The following is a 17265-nucleotide window of genomic DNA, read 5'->3' as shown; positions in this document are numbered from 1 at the left end:
TAAACTACTTTAGTAGGTCCGTTTTTAATTATTCATTCAAACAGTAAATTTGTTTTAGTGGTGATCAAACATAATGTGTAATACACTTGCTGAATTTTTTGTCTCAATGTTCAATAATGGACAATTCGATACAATAGTGCAGTGAAATCGTAATTTCTATGTTTCATTCTTAAAAAGTCTAAGAATTATGCCTTTACTCTTTTTGTTTTCAGAGTTTTGCTGAGTTGTAGAAGCCAAAAATGTTGCCCAAAACTTAAAATCCAATTGTAAAACTTCTATATATTTCTTTTCTACAAAGAACGTAGACTCAAAACAACTTGTGATACAACCACCTTTTATTTTCCGATTATAGTTTACAGTTTTTGGAAGCACAGAACAGCATCAGCAAAAGGAATCTGCCATATGACAAGAAGTTATTGATCAACTCTTTAAGGAGTGTCATTAAATTCAACAACTGCAAGTTTTTGAAGGAAATTGTAGACTCCATGAGTTTCCACGTCATCATACATCGAACCGAGGAAGTACTTGCATCCGGAAGTGACACCAGTTCCGCATGCAATCTCGCTGAGATCTGGGTTCAAAAAAAGAATATTTTGTTGTAGTATTTTCAGCTTTGTTCTTGCAGTGAAACGTTAAAAACAAAAGTTAAAAACACTCCACTAGTTACACACAAAGTCATGAAACTGCTTCAAAATCTTCTAGGTTTGCAAAATCTTTCGACATTAGAATTTAAAATCAAAGTAGCGACCCTCGGGCAGGGCCCTGGTAAGAAGAAAAATATGCTGGTGCAAGTCAATTTCTGGGCCCCCCTTTGAACACTATTTATGTGCTGATGATCAAGCGTTGAATACGTTTATTCGCCAAAAGAACAAACAAAAGCAAGCTAGCCGCACTCATTAAACAGCTTGGACAATAACGTCAAACCTTTACAGTTTTAAAAACCTAAAATTCCTATATTTTTACTGCATGCACTATAGCATTCGTACAGCGAAGTACACGCTCAAAAGCAAATATTGGTCTGTGTTTGTACTGTGTTCGCTTTAACCAGGATTCACCACAAACTTTTTTCAGCGCCAAGACATGGTATTTCTAAAATCCCAAAATCTGGTAATGCGACTGTTAAACTGTATAGTTCAAGGCTCGGCAACCTTTTAGGCGACGCGTGCCAAAGGCTGAATTTTAGGACATGATAAAAACTATAAACAAGCAGTGTAACCGGTTAAATTGTTACTTTAATATAAACACACAAATCGGTTGGCGTTCCATACATAGAAAAACCACCTAGCGTGACAGTGGTTGCCGCCCCTTGGTATAGTTAATCTCATCTTACGAGCAATGCTTGTATATTACGTCACAAGTAACCTAGGAAGGCAATTTTTTGCGCACAATCAGCACTTGTAGTCTTGTCTGTGACGTAACAAACTGGCTTTGAATTAATCGTAGGCGTTGTAATCCCATGAAACTAGGCAGTATCAATTCCACATATCGCGACAGGAAAACTTTCGTAGGGAGTAGTTTAATTTTTGAATATTACAAAGTTATCAATACGATTTCGCAAACCAAAAAATATGTTCGAGGGCCGGATGAAATGACCTCAAAAATATAAAATATATATACTCGGTAGACCAACAAAATACCTACAAATCGCACAGTAAAGTTCTGCTATTGTTTGGTTAAAGCCAACTGTACAGGTTATCTGGTAAAAAAATTCCTATTTTTGTTGGTATACCGAGTCAAGCCAAGTCTTTTCACAGCTGAGACAACTCAAGTGAAGTCAAGCTTTCGAAAAATGTGACTTAAGTCGGACATGAGACCCCATTACTGCTAATTTGTTTAAAATAATAACTGCTTTGACGGTAATTTTCACATAGGTACGTACAGACCAATTAAAAATGGTAATACGAAGGGTCGAAGGCAGACAGCAAAGTAAACGTCTTCACACACACACACGCACACACATAACTATCGCTTTATCGCTTATGTACTTTAACAAATGTGGTCCAATAAAGTACCTCGCTTACTACCAAAGCTGTGACCAAATCAAATACGTGTAACAAATACTATCATAACGTCCAGAAAACTTACCAGCACTATGTAGTCAGCGCAAATGTGCATAATTCTTACCAAACAACGGACACAACTGTGGCACAAACATCAAAAGAGATCTCGCTAAAATTCGTGCATGCACCAACTTAACAATCATAAAACTTGTTGCTTAGAGATGCACTACAAACAAATCAAACTCCATATTCGGCAATCAGCATCAACATTTTTCAGTGTCAAAACAATTTTAAAAGTACACATTTCACCCTGTAATTTTCAACTTAATAATTATGGGCCCCCTATATTCTCATGGGCTCCGGTGCGGCGCACCGGCTGCACCCCCCTCTCGTGGGGCCTGCCCTCGGGCACCTATTGCTGTTTGAAAACAAGAATACAACTCACTTTTTACACAGGAAATGAAAGAATTAAAGTTTTGCCATTTTGCTGAGTGATATAGACTATTGAAACAGTTTAAACAGTGCGAATTCAACACCTAATTTCGCCACATGGGATGCTTCGCGACTGTCTGATTCGATATATCGCCTGGATTGGGCCTGGCGTACTATAGTTTATGTATGAATGTGTCGTGATTGCTGGTCCGCATCAACGCATATTAGCTGACTGTACTCAATGATATGAAACGTTGAGACAAAATAATTGTGAAAAGTAGTTGAAATTGTAATGTAGTCCGGCCATAATCAATGAACACGTCTTTTTGCTCACCATACATTAACAGAAAAAATAAACAAAAGACTTACATTCCAAGTTTGCCTGATAGTCGGTGTCATCGCTTCGTAAAGCTGATACGGTTAAGATCTTAAAGTTGGGATTGTTTGTTCGGAAATCGTCTGCCACAACTCTTGCTATATCTAAACAAAAACTGATTTAAGTTTCATGCATGGACAATTAAGCACTAAGTTATTTATGAAACTAAAAAGAGCACAACGATGCAAAGATTACAAGTGGCAAAGAGGTTCAGAACCCTTATTACGTACATACAAAAAGGAGACAAATGTTTTAATTTTGCAAAGAATCATCATTAGTTGATTAAATAGAAACAAACAAAATTTTTTTTATGTTTTAAAGAAGTGTCAAAATAGGTCTATGCTGAAAATTAAGGCAATTTAAAGTGATAAACTGACACAATATCCCCAAAACTGCCAATCATTCTCAAAAAAAGCATTTGTTTAAAGGTATTTCTTTTACAATCAAGGCACAATATTCTTACTCAACGTAGAGCTGTCTGTTGGTACGATATTCTCGCTGAAGATCACAGTGTAATTTGCATCGGCCTCCGATCCAATAGCGTATTGGTGATTAATTGCACACGGTAGGACTAGCGAAAGGGTCCAGGAATTACATGCATATTCCATCATGCCCAACTGAAATGAATGTTAATACATGATAAGTTAAAACACGATAATTTTAGATTGAAATGTTTTATAGCATTTGTTTTGCATCTTTTGCTGGAGCAAAGGGACATGCATTGCACAAACTTTGTTTTTTAGTTTTAGTAAAACAAACAATGGATTTCAAGTCTATGATCTTGTATAGTTACTTTGTTTATATTATGTACAAACACAGCCATGTTGCTTTAAATATTACACCACTGACCGATGTTCTAAAGTCCGTTTCATCGAAAGTCATCACAACATCAAAAAAACTGTTGCTGGCTGAACAGGTTCCCGAATGCTGGTGGATTGCAAACAAACTGTTATCGTTTGCCGAAAGCCAACTGCCGAGTCTGTAAATCACAGAGGTAAATGTTTATTAACTAAGTTACAGGAAATATTGACACTATTTTTTTCATGGAAAAAAAACATGCCTCTATTTTTTTCCTGATAAACCCAACTGATTACATATCTAAATCATTACATCTTTGCACATTACTTTGTACATGGAAATTACAAAACATACTAGATTTTGTCTGGACTAAGGTTGAGGCAAATAACGTTTATGATAATAATTATATTTATTCTCGACTTTACCTTTAAACAGTTTTCTGTGGTTAGTTGGGTTCAATTTTAACTAGGTTCTTGGTAGAAGGCAAGAATGAAACAAAGCAAAATATGAGTTTATCTTACTGTGTGAATCTGCTTATTTGATCGAAGTAGATGGGAAAGTTATCAAGGGTAAGCACACCACCAGCAGTTTGCCTATGTGGGTTGCCTGAACCTAAACTTAATTCCTGTTCAACACATTGGTCCAGTTCCTTATTGCCATCGAAAATCGCAAGTAACTTGGCTGCAGAAAACAAGAAAAGTCTGTGTCAAACATAAACACACGTTACTCGATAACACTTGACATATACTTTTGATTTGTGGTATTCAGTTTGCAGAAATGTTTTTATTATTATAAGAACGTTAAATAATATTCATGCTACTGGGCCACTGATATCGGAGCCTATTTTACAATTAAACAAAAAATTCAAAATCTGGTTAACTTCTATTTAAACAATAAGTTTTCGCCAGTTTATGACCTTTTTACATAAAAAAAATATTGATAAAATCCGTATCAACTGTTTTCCCGCTAAACATTGCAAGACCTTTTCCTAGAAAATCAAGAAACTGCGAAATCAGTCTCCCAGGTAAAATGTCGGTTAGCATTTAGTTGCTCTTGGAGAAAAAAAAGTGAAACATACTTTGGTGTAATATAAACACGACTATGATTGGCCTAAATTACCAAACACAAACAGAGAGTAGTGCTACGGAAAATGGTCACTTTGTTCATCGAAACAGATAAACTTGGTACCATTCGTATGTGGAGCATATAGTCTAAAGCACAACCTGTGGCTATGTAGCTAAATACGACCGATAATGCAAATCTACAGACAATCAAAATACGTGCATTCATACAACTCTGTTGTTAAATATTTGTCGTTTTAACCTGACCTAAAGATTGTTTTACGCTTGTAGGTGCATGATTTTGTAAGTTTAGTTGGAGTGGAGGCAAGTTTCAGTTAAGATTTTTTGGACAAACGTTGGCGGCCTGTAGTTTGTGTTTTTCAGCCTCCCATAAAAACGTTCGGCAAATCTTAACAAAGCACAATATAAAAGTAACGCGAATGACTAGCAACGTGTAAAGATCCAATTCTTTCCAAGCAGCTTAAGTTATTTTCGACTGTAAACACTCGATTACTTACGAGATAGACACGAGACATTTGTTACAGTGGGGTACATCCATTCTCCGTTTCCAATACACTCGTTGGTGTCATCGGTTCCTGATTTTATGTATCCTGCATTACAAAAGTACTGGATCGTCGTTCCTACAGGATTGGACGTGTTGGAAGTGGTAAAGTCTCCTCCTGTCAACAGAGGTGTAGACGGACAAGCTGTTGATGGACAAATGTGAAAATGTTACTGCTGATCACAATACACACCAGGAAGGAAATCGCTCATAAAAGAATCGCCTTTTTTCTTGACAATTTGGAAAACATATAGGGCTACTATATTTCCAACCCCCAAAAGGAGGACACATTGTTGAAGAAAACTTAAGGGTCCCCAAAAAATAAAGCCTTAGAAATTAGACGGTATGGATTTATCAATCGGATAAAGTTTTACATTTCTTACATCACTACACCAAAATAACCTTGTTGTTTTTTTTTAATGTAAAATCCGTTTTTTTGAAAAACAAGCTGAAGATTAAAATTTGGCTGTTTTCAAAGTCACAATCGTATCTTTATAGTTGGAAAATCAGAAATTGTTTGAAAAGGAGGACATTTGGGTACTTTTTCTAGTCCTCGGAGGACAACTTGTTTGTTTTTTTGTTAAAAAGGAGGACATGTCCTCCAAAAAGAGGATGTATGGTAGGCCAAGGATACAATTTGCAATAAAACAATGAATGCGTTCTGGAATTAGTTGGAAATGTTGTAGGATCAGTTTTATCAGATCAATACAGCAATTGCAACTTAATGCAGTAAAAAAAATTTTTTGCTCACGGATAGGCGTCTTAACTTACGACCAGAATGCACAATCCTTTACTAATAGAACTAGTTAAGTATAAAGCATACGTAAAACTTCATCAACACATGTGGGAAGGTTTCCTGCCGTTATGCTCCAATCTCCGCTTGATTCACAAACGGACATGGACTCTCCTACTATGTTTCCGATAATGCAACGGTATTCAATCTGTGTGCCTTCAGTGGTTGCATCAGGTTGAGCCACAAGTTCTAAATCTCCATTTGTAGGTGGTGGACCGCAGTCTACAAACAATATTGCTATTGCAAAATGTGGAATAATTATTTGTAGTTGAAAAAAGTTGGCAGTATACTTTTAAACCACATAGCAAGGATACGAATAATTTCATAGGAGGACCGGGTAAATAAGTGCAGATTAAACAACGCAGATAATTGAAAAAGCTTCAATTTGTTTTCGTGAATTGGATAAAAAGACCAATAATGCGAGGTATACACATTGGGTACATATTAAGTTAGATAAACAAGTCTACCGAAGTTATGTAACAAACAGTGTTTTTTGTGTGTTTAAAATAGCTACCGGGTCGCTACAACAACAAAAAAACATTTTAGGAATCGCACCAAACAAAACCACAAATCAAACGGATTTGCGCACATTTTTTTCATATTTACTGCGGCCACAGAAGTTATTCTTACCCGCAGTACAGGTTGGGAATTCCACTCCAGCCCAAGATCCATTTGCGAGGCACGATAGGGATGTTGCACCTTCAAGAGTAGCTGAGCCGGTACACGCGAAATCTACAGGTTGGCCGGAGTATAGTGGCTCGTTATGAGTAGCTTCAAGAAGCTCATCGAAAGCTGGGAAGGAGTCACACTCTGCAAAGCAAGATTTGTTGGGTGTCAATACTAGGGTTGTTCAAAGTAAAACATCGAATCCTTTGTCAGATTCGAATCCATATTTTCTCTACCGATATAAATATGTGGCCTTAACGTTTGCAAAAATTAAACACACGTTTTTATGTCGACGCCCGGTCATTCTATCCGTCGAAAATGGGTACGGGTTGACTTGGAAGCATAATTAGCGATTAGCACGGGACGCTTGTTTGTTACACATTAGTGATTGCGTTTATGCGATTCTGTATGCAATATCTCGTCAGCGTTTGATTGTTTTTTGAATTTGACAACAAAAACCAATCAACGGTTATAGCGTTTTGGAAGCATGGCATTGTCTGAAAATATCGGAAATACGGTGAGCAAATGTCAAACATATATTCAGTATGGGTCTTCTTAGCCCAAGATAAACATTACAATATAGTGAGTAACGCTGGAAAGTTTAAATTGTGTACTGCAGAAGTACAGGTGTTTTAAAGGTGTTTAAAAACTACCTGCAGTTGTTTTAAGTTAAAAAAAAAACATTATATATTTGTACTCTATGGAGTCTATGTCAGTCCTGCACCACTAAACCAAATTGCCTTACGATGCCATGCTGACAAAATAGTTACTCTTGGGAAAGGCAATAAACGGCACAATTTAAAATTGTTGTAGGTTAACTTTTTTGGTCCTAATTAATCGATGTGTTTGTACATTTTGGGCCATTTCGTTTTACTGCAATTGAGAAACGCTTTTTTCCCAGTGGCTTTTCTTTGTTTTAATTAGTTAGTTCTTGTTTTACATTTTTAATTAAAAATATGTTTTATAATGCATTAAACTGGTTCACAGCTAAAATTACATGAGAATTGATTTCGATTTTCTAGAGTCGATACAATTATTCTAAAATAGGCAACCCAGATATTCTACTTTGAGCATCCTTAGTCAATACTATATCCAACGATTCGTTTGGGCTAGAAAGTGTATGTTGACTTTAAATGCACTAAAAAAAACTGTAAATATAAACAGTGTTAATCTAATCCAATGGTTCTTCAACTTTTTCGTTATTTTTTGAAAACAGTCCCTTTGCCATTATAACGAGGGTTCGTGGTCCTTAAGCTGAAATGCGTATTTTAGCAAAACGGAAGTTGGTTTGCAGAATTTAAGCTAGAAATCCGCATAACAATGATCCAAAGACAGTTTGTGAAACACAGATAAGAAAAACATTACTATTGTGCTCGGACCATTGTTTTTTGTTAGTTGTAGCGCAATAAAGGCTATTTATTTAGCAATGGCGACAGTCAACCTTCAAATTTACTTCGATTTAAACGTATTCAGTTGCACAAACTGACGTCAAGTTCGACTATAGAAGTACTCAACCTATTCGCGGTCACCTCAAAATTGCCTCGCAGACCCCTAAAGGACCGCGGACCCCAGTTTGAGAACCGCTGATCTAATCAATGAATGTAGTTTAATTATACACAACGCCAGCCTAAACAAAATCGCCGCACGTAAGCGCATTAGACTGTTTATCGGAAACGGATATGTAAATGTAATAAAAGCAGCATGCATAATGTAGTTTTGGTTTAGACCTCCATTTCAGGTGCTATTTGGAATTTATTTTTTGAAAAAGGGCAACATCGGGACCATGAGGTTTACAAAGTTTCCCGGTGTTATTGGACTTGTAATGGGCACAAAAACGTTGTTACTTACCTGGCAGACAGACTGGAAAATCATCGGTCCATGTCCCGTTTGACTGACACTTGATATTTGTTGCCCCATCAAGCAAACCCTCGCTGCAGTTAAACTTCAATTTTAAACCGGGAACACCTTCAGAAATGTATTCTTGGAATTCTAGAAGATCTGCCGGGAATTCGGTAAATAATTGAAGTTTCGGATCGACCGAATCCACAGGGCAAACTGTACAAAGAAGCAAAACAGCTTTTAATTAAAGTGTAATTACTAGAGGGGAATCTGCATTTGTGTTGTTTATTGTCTATAAATCCAACATTTTGTTTTTTTTGTGGACGTTGATTCGAGGTTAAGTCTTATCAATGGGTTATTGAAATTTGGTACGGCCTGTACTAGCAGCAAATGTCTGCAATAGAGACAAAATCGGAGTAGTGAAAAAAGCAAGCAAGATGTAAGCCTAAATGGCATTTTTCTTCAAAATACAATCAAAATGACGTAATATCTGATGACGCCATCCAAATTTTATGTACAACTTGAAAAACGTGAACCGGTGTTTACTTAATTTTGCTATTCACTGTCAAGTTCGCACCATTGTCCTCACGTTCATTTAACATCTAGTTACTGCATTTCATTTCCACCACAATTCTATTTATGTATTAAAATATGTGTTTTATGTTTTATATTGTTTGTTTTCTTGCATAATTTGTTTGGACATATTTATTTTTACGTTTTTCCCTTCACTTGTTTTTCTGCTTTTGTTTTCTGGTCTTACTTTTCGCCCTTTCTCACTAAATACTTTTTTGTATGTTAACACCGGTAAAATTCGAACGCATCCCCGCTTCAGTGATTTTCCGTGACGCGTCGTGATTAGTCACTTTGCTTGAGGAGTATGACATAGTTTTTTCTCGCGTTTTGTGAACCAGTTCTCTCCTGGCTCTCGTTTTTGGTTTCGTTGTGCTGCCATCGGGTCGTGGCGTGATTTAACAGAAGAGGTTTCATTAGTTATAATATATATTATTTGGACAGTATTTAAGTCACCATTGTAACTTTGGTTTTAGCGAAAAGCTATTAGGCCTAGTGCAGGAAATTGAACCGTTTTACAAGTTAGGGAGGTTGTCTCGGGTATTAGAATACAATCGGAACTGTTGGGAGGGTTTTGCGTTACAGATCTCGCACTAAAACAACTTCCCCTAAATTTTGAGGTTACCAAAATAATTCCGTAACGTATGTTTCAGACTGAAAACTTTTAACAAGTCTGAAGTCATCCAATGTTTTTAGAACAAATATATTAATTTCATCTAAGCAATATAGGTCATTATCTTTATCTTATTCAAATATAACAACGTGTGTGGTTGTGCGTGTTTTCTTACCTAAAGAATTAAACTGTTCTTACTTTTTAAGCACTGGCCAGCCACAGACTCAGACCAAACACCTTCTAAACATGTGTTGTTCGTTGGTGGGAGCAGTAAGTAAGTAGCGTCTGAGCAACCGTATTCCACCACTGTGCCGTCGTCATGTTCAGTTCCACTTGGCGTATTTACGCCGTTGGAGTCCGTTGGAAGATTAACACAATCTAAGCTCACACAAAAATACCGTTTTAGAAGTGAAGTACAAGTGCTTCAATCTCAAAATCGGGTACCACGAAAGTGTAAAAAAGGAAAAATTGTAATCACCTATAAAGGCATCGTCAGTCTGTAAATTTGCAAACAAAGAAGGAAAAGTAAAACTATTGCAAAAGCCAAAAGAAAACATAAAACAATTTTGGTTGCACTAGAGCTAGGCCGTTTACGGCCCACTATACCGTTGTTAAAAAAACACCGGACCTAAGTGCATTTGACAAGTTATCGGACACGGATATGTAAAAGTAATAAAAGCAGCATGCCTAGTGAATCACTGTTGTTTAGATTTAGACCTATATTTAAGGTACCAATTGGAATTTTTTTTTAGAAAGGTTTAGAGCAATAACGGCACCATAAGGTTTACAAAGTTACCCGGTGTTGTTGGATTTGCAATGGGCCAAAAAAGTTTGTACTTACCAGGCATACAGCCCGGAAAATCATCGGTCCATGTTCCGTTTGACTGACACTTAATACTTGTTGCCCCTTTTAGCAAACCATAGCCGCAGTTAAACTTCAATGTTGCACCAGAAACAGCTTGAGTGATGTATTCCTGGAATTCTAGAAGATCTTCTGGGAGTTCGGTAACAAAATTAAGATTCGTATCGAACAAGTCCGGAGGAAGGCAAACTGTACAAAAAAGCAATACAGTTTAAAATTCAAGAGTAATTGCTAGAGGGGTAAGAATCTGCATTTGTTTTATTTATTGTTAACAAAACCAACATTTGGTATTTTTTGTGGACGTTGACTCGAGGTTAAGTCTGCTTTGTAGGTTATTGAAAATTGATACGGCCTGTACTGGCACCACCCATCATACAGTAGTATATACTTATACTTACAGTTATTTTGCACTAAGCAAATGTCAGCAATAAAGACAAAATGCGAGCAGTAAACAAAAACGCAAGATGTAAGTCTAAATGGCTTTTTTTCTACAAAATACAAAAAACAACGTAACATTTGATGACGTCATTACAATTTTATACATAACTCTTTTTTATAAGATAGCAATAAGCTTTTTTTTTTGCCGTATCAACATGTATGAGTAACGTGAACCGGTGTTCACTTAGTATTGCTAATCACTATAAAGTTCGCCCTTTTGTTCTCACGCTTAATAATATCTAGTTAATACAGTTGTTTTCCGCAATAATCTTATTTGTCGTTTTATATTTTTTTTTTTTTTTATGTTTTATATTGTTTGATGGCTTTGTTTTCTTGCATAACTTGCTTGGGCATATTCATTTTACCTTTTTTTCATATTTTTGTATGTTACCGTTAGTAAAATTCGAACGCATCCCCGCTTTAGTGATTTTCCGTGGCGCATCGTGATTGCTCACTTTGCTTGGGGCGTGTGACGTAGTTTTCCTCGTGTTTTGTGAACCAGTTCTCTCACGGCCCCGGAAAAGTGTGTATGATTTTTGGTGCTGTTGTGTTGTGTCGTGACGTGATTTAACAGCAGAGGTTTTATTATTAATAATATATATGATTTGGACAGCAGTGAAGTCACCGTTGTAACTTGGTTTTAGCAATTAGCCGTCTGTACAGAATCTTATACCGTTTTGCGAATTAGGGAGTTAGCTTTGGGTACTAGAATACAACCGTGATAGTTGAGAAGGTTTCGCGTCAAAGATCTCGCCCCCAAAACAACTTTCTTTAAATTTCAAGTTTGCAAAAAAAATTCCGTAACATATGTTTAAGACTAACAAGTCTGAAGTCATCCAGAGTTTTTTATGTACAAATACACATATACACATATGTGTGTTTGTGTCCTTTCTCTTACGCTAAAATTAAACTGTTCTTACTTTTTAAGCACTGGCCAGCCACAGACTCAGACCAAACACCTTCTTCACATGTGTTGTTCATTGGTGGGAGCAGTAGATAAGTAGCGTCTGAGCAGCCGTATTGCACCAATGTGCCGTTTTCATGTTCAGTTCCACTTGGCGTATTTACACCGTTGGGATCCGTGGGTAGATTATCACAATCTAAGCTCACACAAAAATACCGTTATAGAAGTGAAGTACAAGTGCTTTAAGCTCCAAATCGGTTAATACGAAAGTTGTAAAAACGAAATATATTATCCACCTATAAAGGCATCTCCAGTCTGTAAATTTGCAAACAACGAAGGCAAAGTAGAACTTGTGCAAAAGCCAAAAGTAAAATAAATACAGCTGGTAGGAGTTGCCCTGGCCTTAGATCAGGAATACCAAACCCATTTATATCTGCTTCCCGCATTTGTTAACCCAAATTCTGCGCTCCGCAAAATACATTGTGAATTATGATATAATATGTTTGTTTGTTACGTGACATTACAAACGAAACCGGAATTTGAATAACTTTAAACAGGCTTGTTTGAGTCGATCTGTTAGCTCTCCTCATGCAAAAATAAACTATAAACATTTATGGTAGGAAATAGGGCATCGACGGTTTAACCCCCTTTTCAGATTTTTTACGTGATAAAGTAAACCTGTTTGTGAACATATCGGTCCTTCTTCGTCCAACCAAACACCATCACCCAAACACAGATTGTCGCTGTACCCGATAAGAACTCCATTTTCGCAAGTGTAGTTAACACATTGTCCTTGTACGTATGGACCAGGGGGATCTACGCTCACACCATCGCCGGCCGGGGGTGCAGTGCAACCTTTTACACACAAAAATATTTTTTTGTTTCAGCAAAACACACTCATGGTGTGATCTTTTAATCTGTTTTGTTTTTACAGCTTTAAAATCACCAATTGATTCTCCTTTACTCCTTTTTATGATTTTAGTATTTTATCCAACTTATTTAGCATCCTCACTAGAAATACATTTTGCAATCTTTGTTAAAAACCCTTCTTGCAATAATGGTAGGTAAAAAAGAAACCAATACTAGGTAAAACAGTCGAAACGCAAGTAGTTGTGTTTGCAAGGCTCTTGGCTCTAATCCTGTTTTGATTTTTGTTGTTTCCATAGGCAAGAAACTTAAAGGTGCATTGCTTTAACCTAGCTGGGCCTTATCAGTTGAACTAAATTTAAGTCACCAACTTCCTCAGATTTTTTTAATTCAACAGCTTTGCAATGTGGCCGGACTTATTTCTAGCGGTTGAAGCGCGATGCTTTAAGTGCAGTTAACTATTGTGGCAAGAATTTTTACTTACTAGTGCACTTGTTGCATGATTTACGACAATACTCCAAATTGTAATCCTCGTATTCTGCGCGGTCGCAGTAGTTGAAATTCACGTTAACCGTGCAATCTTGTTGGTCTGCACAATCTGCAAAGTGCAACGCTAATAAACATCATTTTTAAAAATTGTAAATTGACTGGTCCTGCTATTTCTACTACATCGATAATGTTTGCTGTTCAAGCAGTTATTTTTGCAATTTCAAGTCCGATAATTTTCATTTAGGGCGCCCTAATTAGGGTATATAGTGAAACAGAGTTAAAGGTCGGGTCGGGTTCGGGCTCAGCATGTTTTTAAAGAAATTTAGCGAGCTATAAGTAGCCTTTTGCTGGTCCTCAACTAATGTCAAAATGCCCTAAAACGGTTTGTTTAAGACCAATAGTCTATTGTGTTGGTTGTCTTGGTCTTTTCTGAGGCTTTATTGCCTGTCAATCAAACTTTCGGGCCTATACGGGATTTCTAAAACGATTCGGGTTCGGGTCGGGTTCGGGCTCTAGTTTTAGGCCGGTTTTCAACTCTTTAGAGAAACGCTATAAAACATATTTGTTGTTATGAACAGAATGGTAAGTTGATTCCATTTTTTTAAGTCGGGTTTTTTAGGGGTTCTTTAGTTTAATTAAAACTGGGTTGATTTGAGCATAAATTCACCCTTGACCAGATTTGTGTTAATAAGTTTCACTTTCGGGTCTAATGTGGGCATTTATCAAAACATTTTGGTTTCAAGTCCGGTTTCGGATTTTGCTCATTAAAGAAAAATTTTGCTCATGAAGAACAAATCGGAGATTGACACTTAAAAAGTAGGCAAGGCATTTTTTGACAAAAAGCATTGATGGTAAAGCTGTAATTGTAGGACTGAGATGATTACAAAACGCAATGTGTTTTCTAACTGCAGTAATAAACTGCGTTTAAGCTATTGAGATACAAACCCTGATAGCAGACTGGAGCAGGATACAACCATTCCCCATCCAAACACGTGTTAATATTGGAACCTTTCAGTAAACGTCGATCGTTGCATGCATAGATCACGTTGCTTCCTGTGGCGTAGTCTCGGTTTTCTGGGTTAATACCTTCGCTGGAAATCATGGGAGGGGGGCCGCATGCATCAGCTTTGTAATACGCGTAGATGTTACATAAAGTCCGAACTATTTAAATTAAAAAGGTGTTGTGCAACCGAATGGTCCAACACTCTGGTTACCCAAATTTTTGGTCGAATCCCTTCCTTAAGAGTTTTTTTCCTACCTAATGTACCACAGTCGATGCTAAAGCATACTCTTATAATTTAAAATTGGGTCTTTTATTAAATTCACAGGTAATATCTTAAGAGCGAAGTGTCTATTTACAAACCAAGTGCAAAATTATGAAAAGTAAATTCCTTCTCTCTAGTTTCAAAACGTTTTTTTTTTCGTTTGGGAACCACTGTTCTAGCACAAAAAAGCACTGACACCTTAATCCGATGGAATCATTTCACCCTTTTAAAATGCATATTGATATCAAAAACTAGGTTTTAAAACATTTCATGTAAAAAAAATGATGTTTCCTAAATCCTAAAAAAGAAGTTCAAACTTACACGCTTCACATGTTGGGAGAACAGCCAAGCTCCAGTGGGTTCCGTTACAAGTGCTTGTCGTTTCACCAACTTCCACAGCAAGAGGGTCGACACACGAATACGTAATCGTGTCGCCGCCTTTGTAAGGCCCACTGGGGGAAATTGAAAGTTCGGCATTGGTTTGGGGTACGGGACATTCTAATGACAAAAATACAATTATAGTGTTTAAACTGGTCAATCTGGCGATCCCCTACTACAAAGCTGACATGTGCAGCATACGAGGCAGGAAACGGTGATTTCGATTCGACTTTTTGCGGATTCTCCACTGGGTCTGCGTAGCTCAGTTAGTAGAGCGCGGGCCCCGGAAAGACTTCTGTCGTGGGTTCGAATCCCATAGCGGGCTAGATGTTTCTAGCTTACGCCTTGCCATATGGTGGTAAATTCTTGGTGACCGGCTGATTCGGCATGGCGCCTTCAATGGGCCTGGCGTACTGTGATTTATGTATGAGTGTGCCGTGATCGCTGGTCTGCATAGACGCTCCAGGGCAGATCCCAGTTATGAATTTATGTTCATCTTAAACTTATAGTGTTTAAACACTACAAAATAAAAAAGAAAAATATGACAGCCAAATTTTGGCACAGCCTAGCGAAACTAAACACAATTCATGTACTTGATGTTGGATAAGTTATGCATGGAATAAATAGTTGTTAACTTTAGGTTTTGTTTCGGAAAAGGGCATATTTAGTTTCATAACTAAAGTTAGCCAGGACCGCGAGTGGCGAAGGGATTTAGGCAAAGAGTTTAAAAATTTAAGAACCACTGATTTAATCAGATGGTAATAAGTTTGAGATTTGAACTATTAGCTAGTACGCGCACGTTAGCGCCACGTAGCGAATGTCTATTAATTCCTTTGGGGAAAGAACCCTTAAAATCGAAACTGCTCCCGTTGCTGGCTCAAAGGTGGGCGCATTCACAAACATGCTTGCAAAAATAATATTAGCTGAAAGTCGCGTATGCACAGGATGTTAAAAATCGGATGTACCTGGCTCGCAAATGGGTGCTGTGCTCTCGCTCCAGCTTCCATCATCCAAACAGGTGTTAGTTTCAGGGCCTACCAGGACATAGTTAGCACTGCAGTTATAGGTAACAATGGTTCCAGCGACATGGGATGTTCCTGCTGGAGAGTTACCGCCGTTTGGCCCGATTTGTGGTAAACCTGGACAGGGGGTGTCTGAAAAATATCGTTATGATAAATTTCCTTGATACACAAATTCAACACTTCAAGTTTATTTCTCTTTAATTTTCCTAATCTGATGGGGTTAAAATTATTGGTGGCGGATTGACGTTGTGTGGTCATACATTCTTCGGGACAGATTGATTTCGGGACAGATTCTCATGTATTCATACATAAACAACTGTAATTAATATGTCAAAAACATTAAAAATTTTGTGGTTATTTAATGGTTGGATCTATGGCTGTAGACCAGTTAATCTACCCCTGAGAAAATGTTTGTTAAAAATCGAATTAAAAGCAAATACTGTTTATACATTTTTGTATTACTGACACAAATTGGTAAGGGAAAAACTTACCATGCAGTTTGCCAGTATAAAACATCTCAGAAAAGAATTTATTTAAACATCTCAGAAAAACATTTTATTGTAAATATTTTGTCGTTAAATTAGTGAGTAAGATTATAAAAGTGATTTGATATTTTCATTTGTCTAAGAATAAATTCACACTTACCGTTACATTCTGATGGATTGCAAGTTTTATAGCACAAGGCCTGCATGTCAGCGCGAACACATTGTCCGGTTAAAATGTAAGCATTACAGACATTTTGCGGCAACACATCGACGCAGTCTGGAGAACAGTGAACTCAGTAAAGCTGCAACTTGTATGTTAACCAAAAACATTGAAAAGGCTGACAGGGCGTAACTGCCGAGTCATGCTAACATTTTATTACCATACCGGTAATTCGAGTTAAACCGGATTTGAAAGTCAGGTTAGGCTTTTCGTATCGGGTTTGGGCTAAAGTTTTAAGAAAATAGGCTTGATTCAAACCTGACTTTATACTCATACTTTTTTATTGCAATTTTGCTAGGTCCTGATCCTATTTGTGGCTTTTGAAAACGATTCGAAATCAGGCATGATTAGGGTGTGTATTCAGATACCTGTATTTTACTTACTTACCTTGGCACAAGACTGAGCCGAATGCTACTGCCAAGACAAGAAGAAAAATCTTCATCACAGAGTTTGTTGGAAGAAATTTTCTAATGTGGATTCAAAGAACACAGCGGAAAAAATACCTAATGTCTTTAGTATGTACAATCCGCTAAAAACTAACAGCAGATCCAAGTATTTAGATATTTTTACAGCATAAAGATATCTCGATAGGACGCTTTAGCAATTTATGACGATACCTTCTTTT

General features: G+C 37.1%; 1 protein-coding gene across 1 annotated transcript; it reads right to left on the bottom strand.

Moving 5' to 3' along the window:
• Window positions 1–334: 334 nt before the first annotated feature.
• On the bottom strand, window positions 335–17082 carry LOC145212872 (sushi, von Willebrand factor type A, EGF and pentraxin domain-containing protein 1-like). Its single transcript, XM_080081122.1, has 19 exons — window positions 17028–17082; window positions 16581–16697; window positions 15879–16067; window positions 14857–15033; window positions 14216–14395; window positions 13266–13379; window positions 12593–12769; window positions 11931–12110; window positions 10552–10761; window positions 9909–10088; window positions 8537–8743; window positions 6653–6832; window positions 6053–6244; window positions 5186–5374; window positions 4128–4287; window positions 3658–3787; window positions 3272–3425; window positions 2802–2912; window positions 335–571 (listed from the first exon to the last, which is right to left on the bottom strand). The coding sequence occupies exons 1-19, from the start codon at window positions 17080–17082 to the stop codon at window positions 429–431; spliced, it is 3045 nt and encodes a 1014-aa protein (XP_079937248.1). The 3' UTR covers window positions 335–428.
• Window positions 17083–17265: the final 183 nt, after the last annotated feature.

Source organism: Phallusia mammillata, chromosome 2 (genome assembly GCF_965637545.1).
Source record: "Phallusia mammillata chromosome 2, kaPhaMamm4.hap1.1, whole genome shotgun sequence".
Classification (NCBI taxonomy): Eukaryota; Metazoa; Chordata; class Ascidiacea; order Phlebobranchia; family Ascidiidae; genus Phallusia; species Phallusia mammillata.
This window is presented reverse-complemented; position numbering and strand designations above follow the sequence as displayed.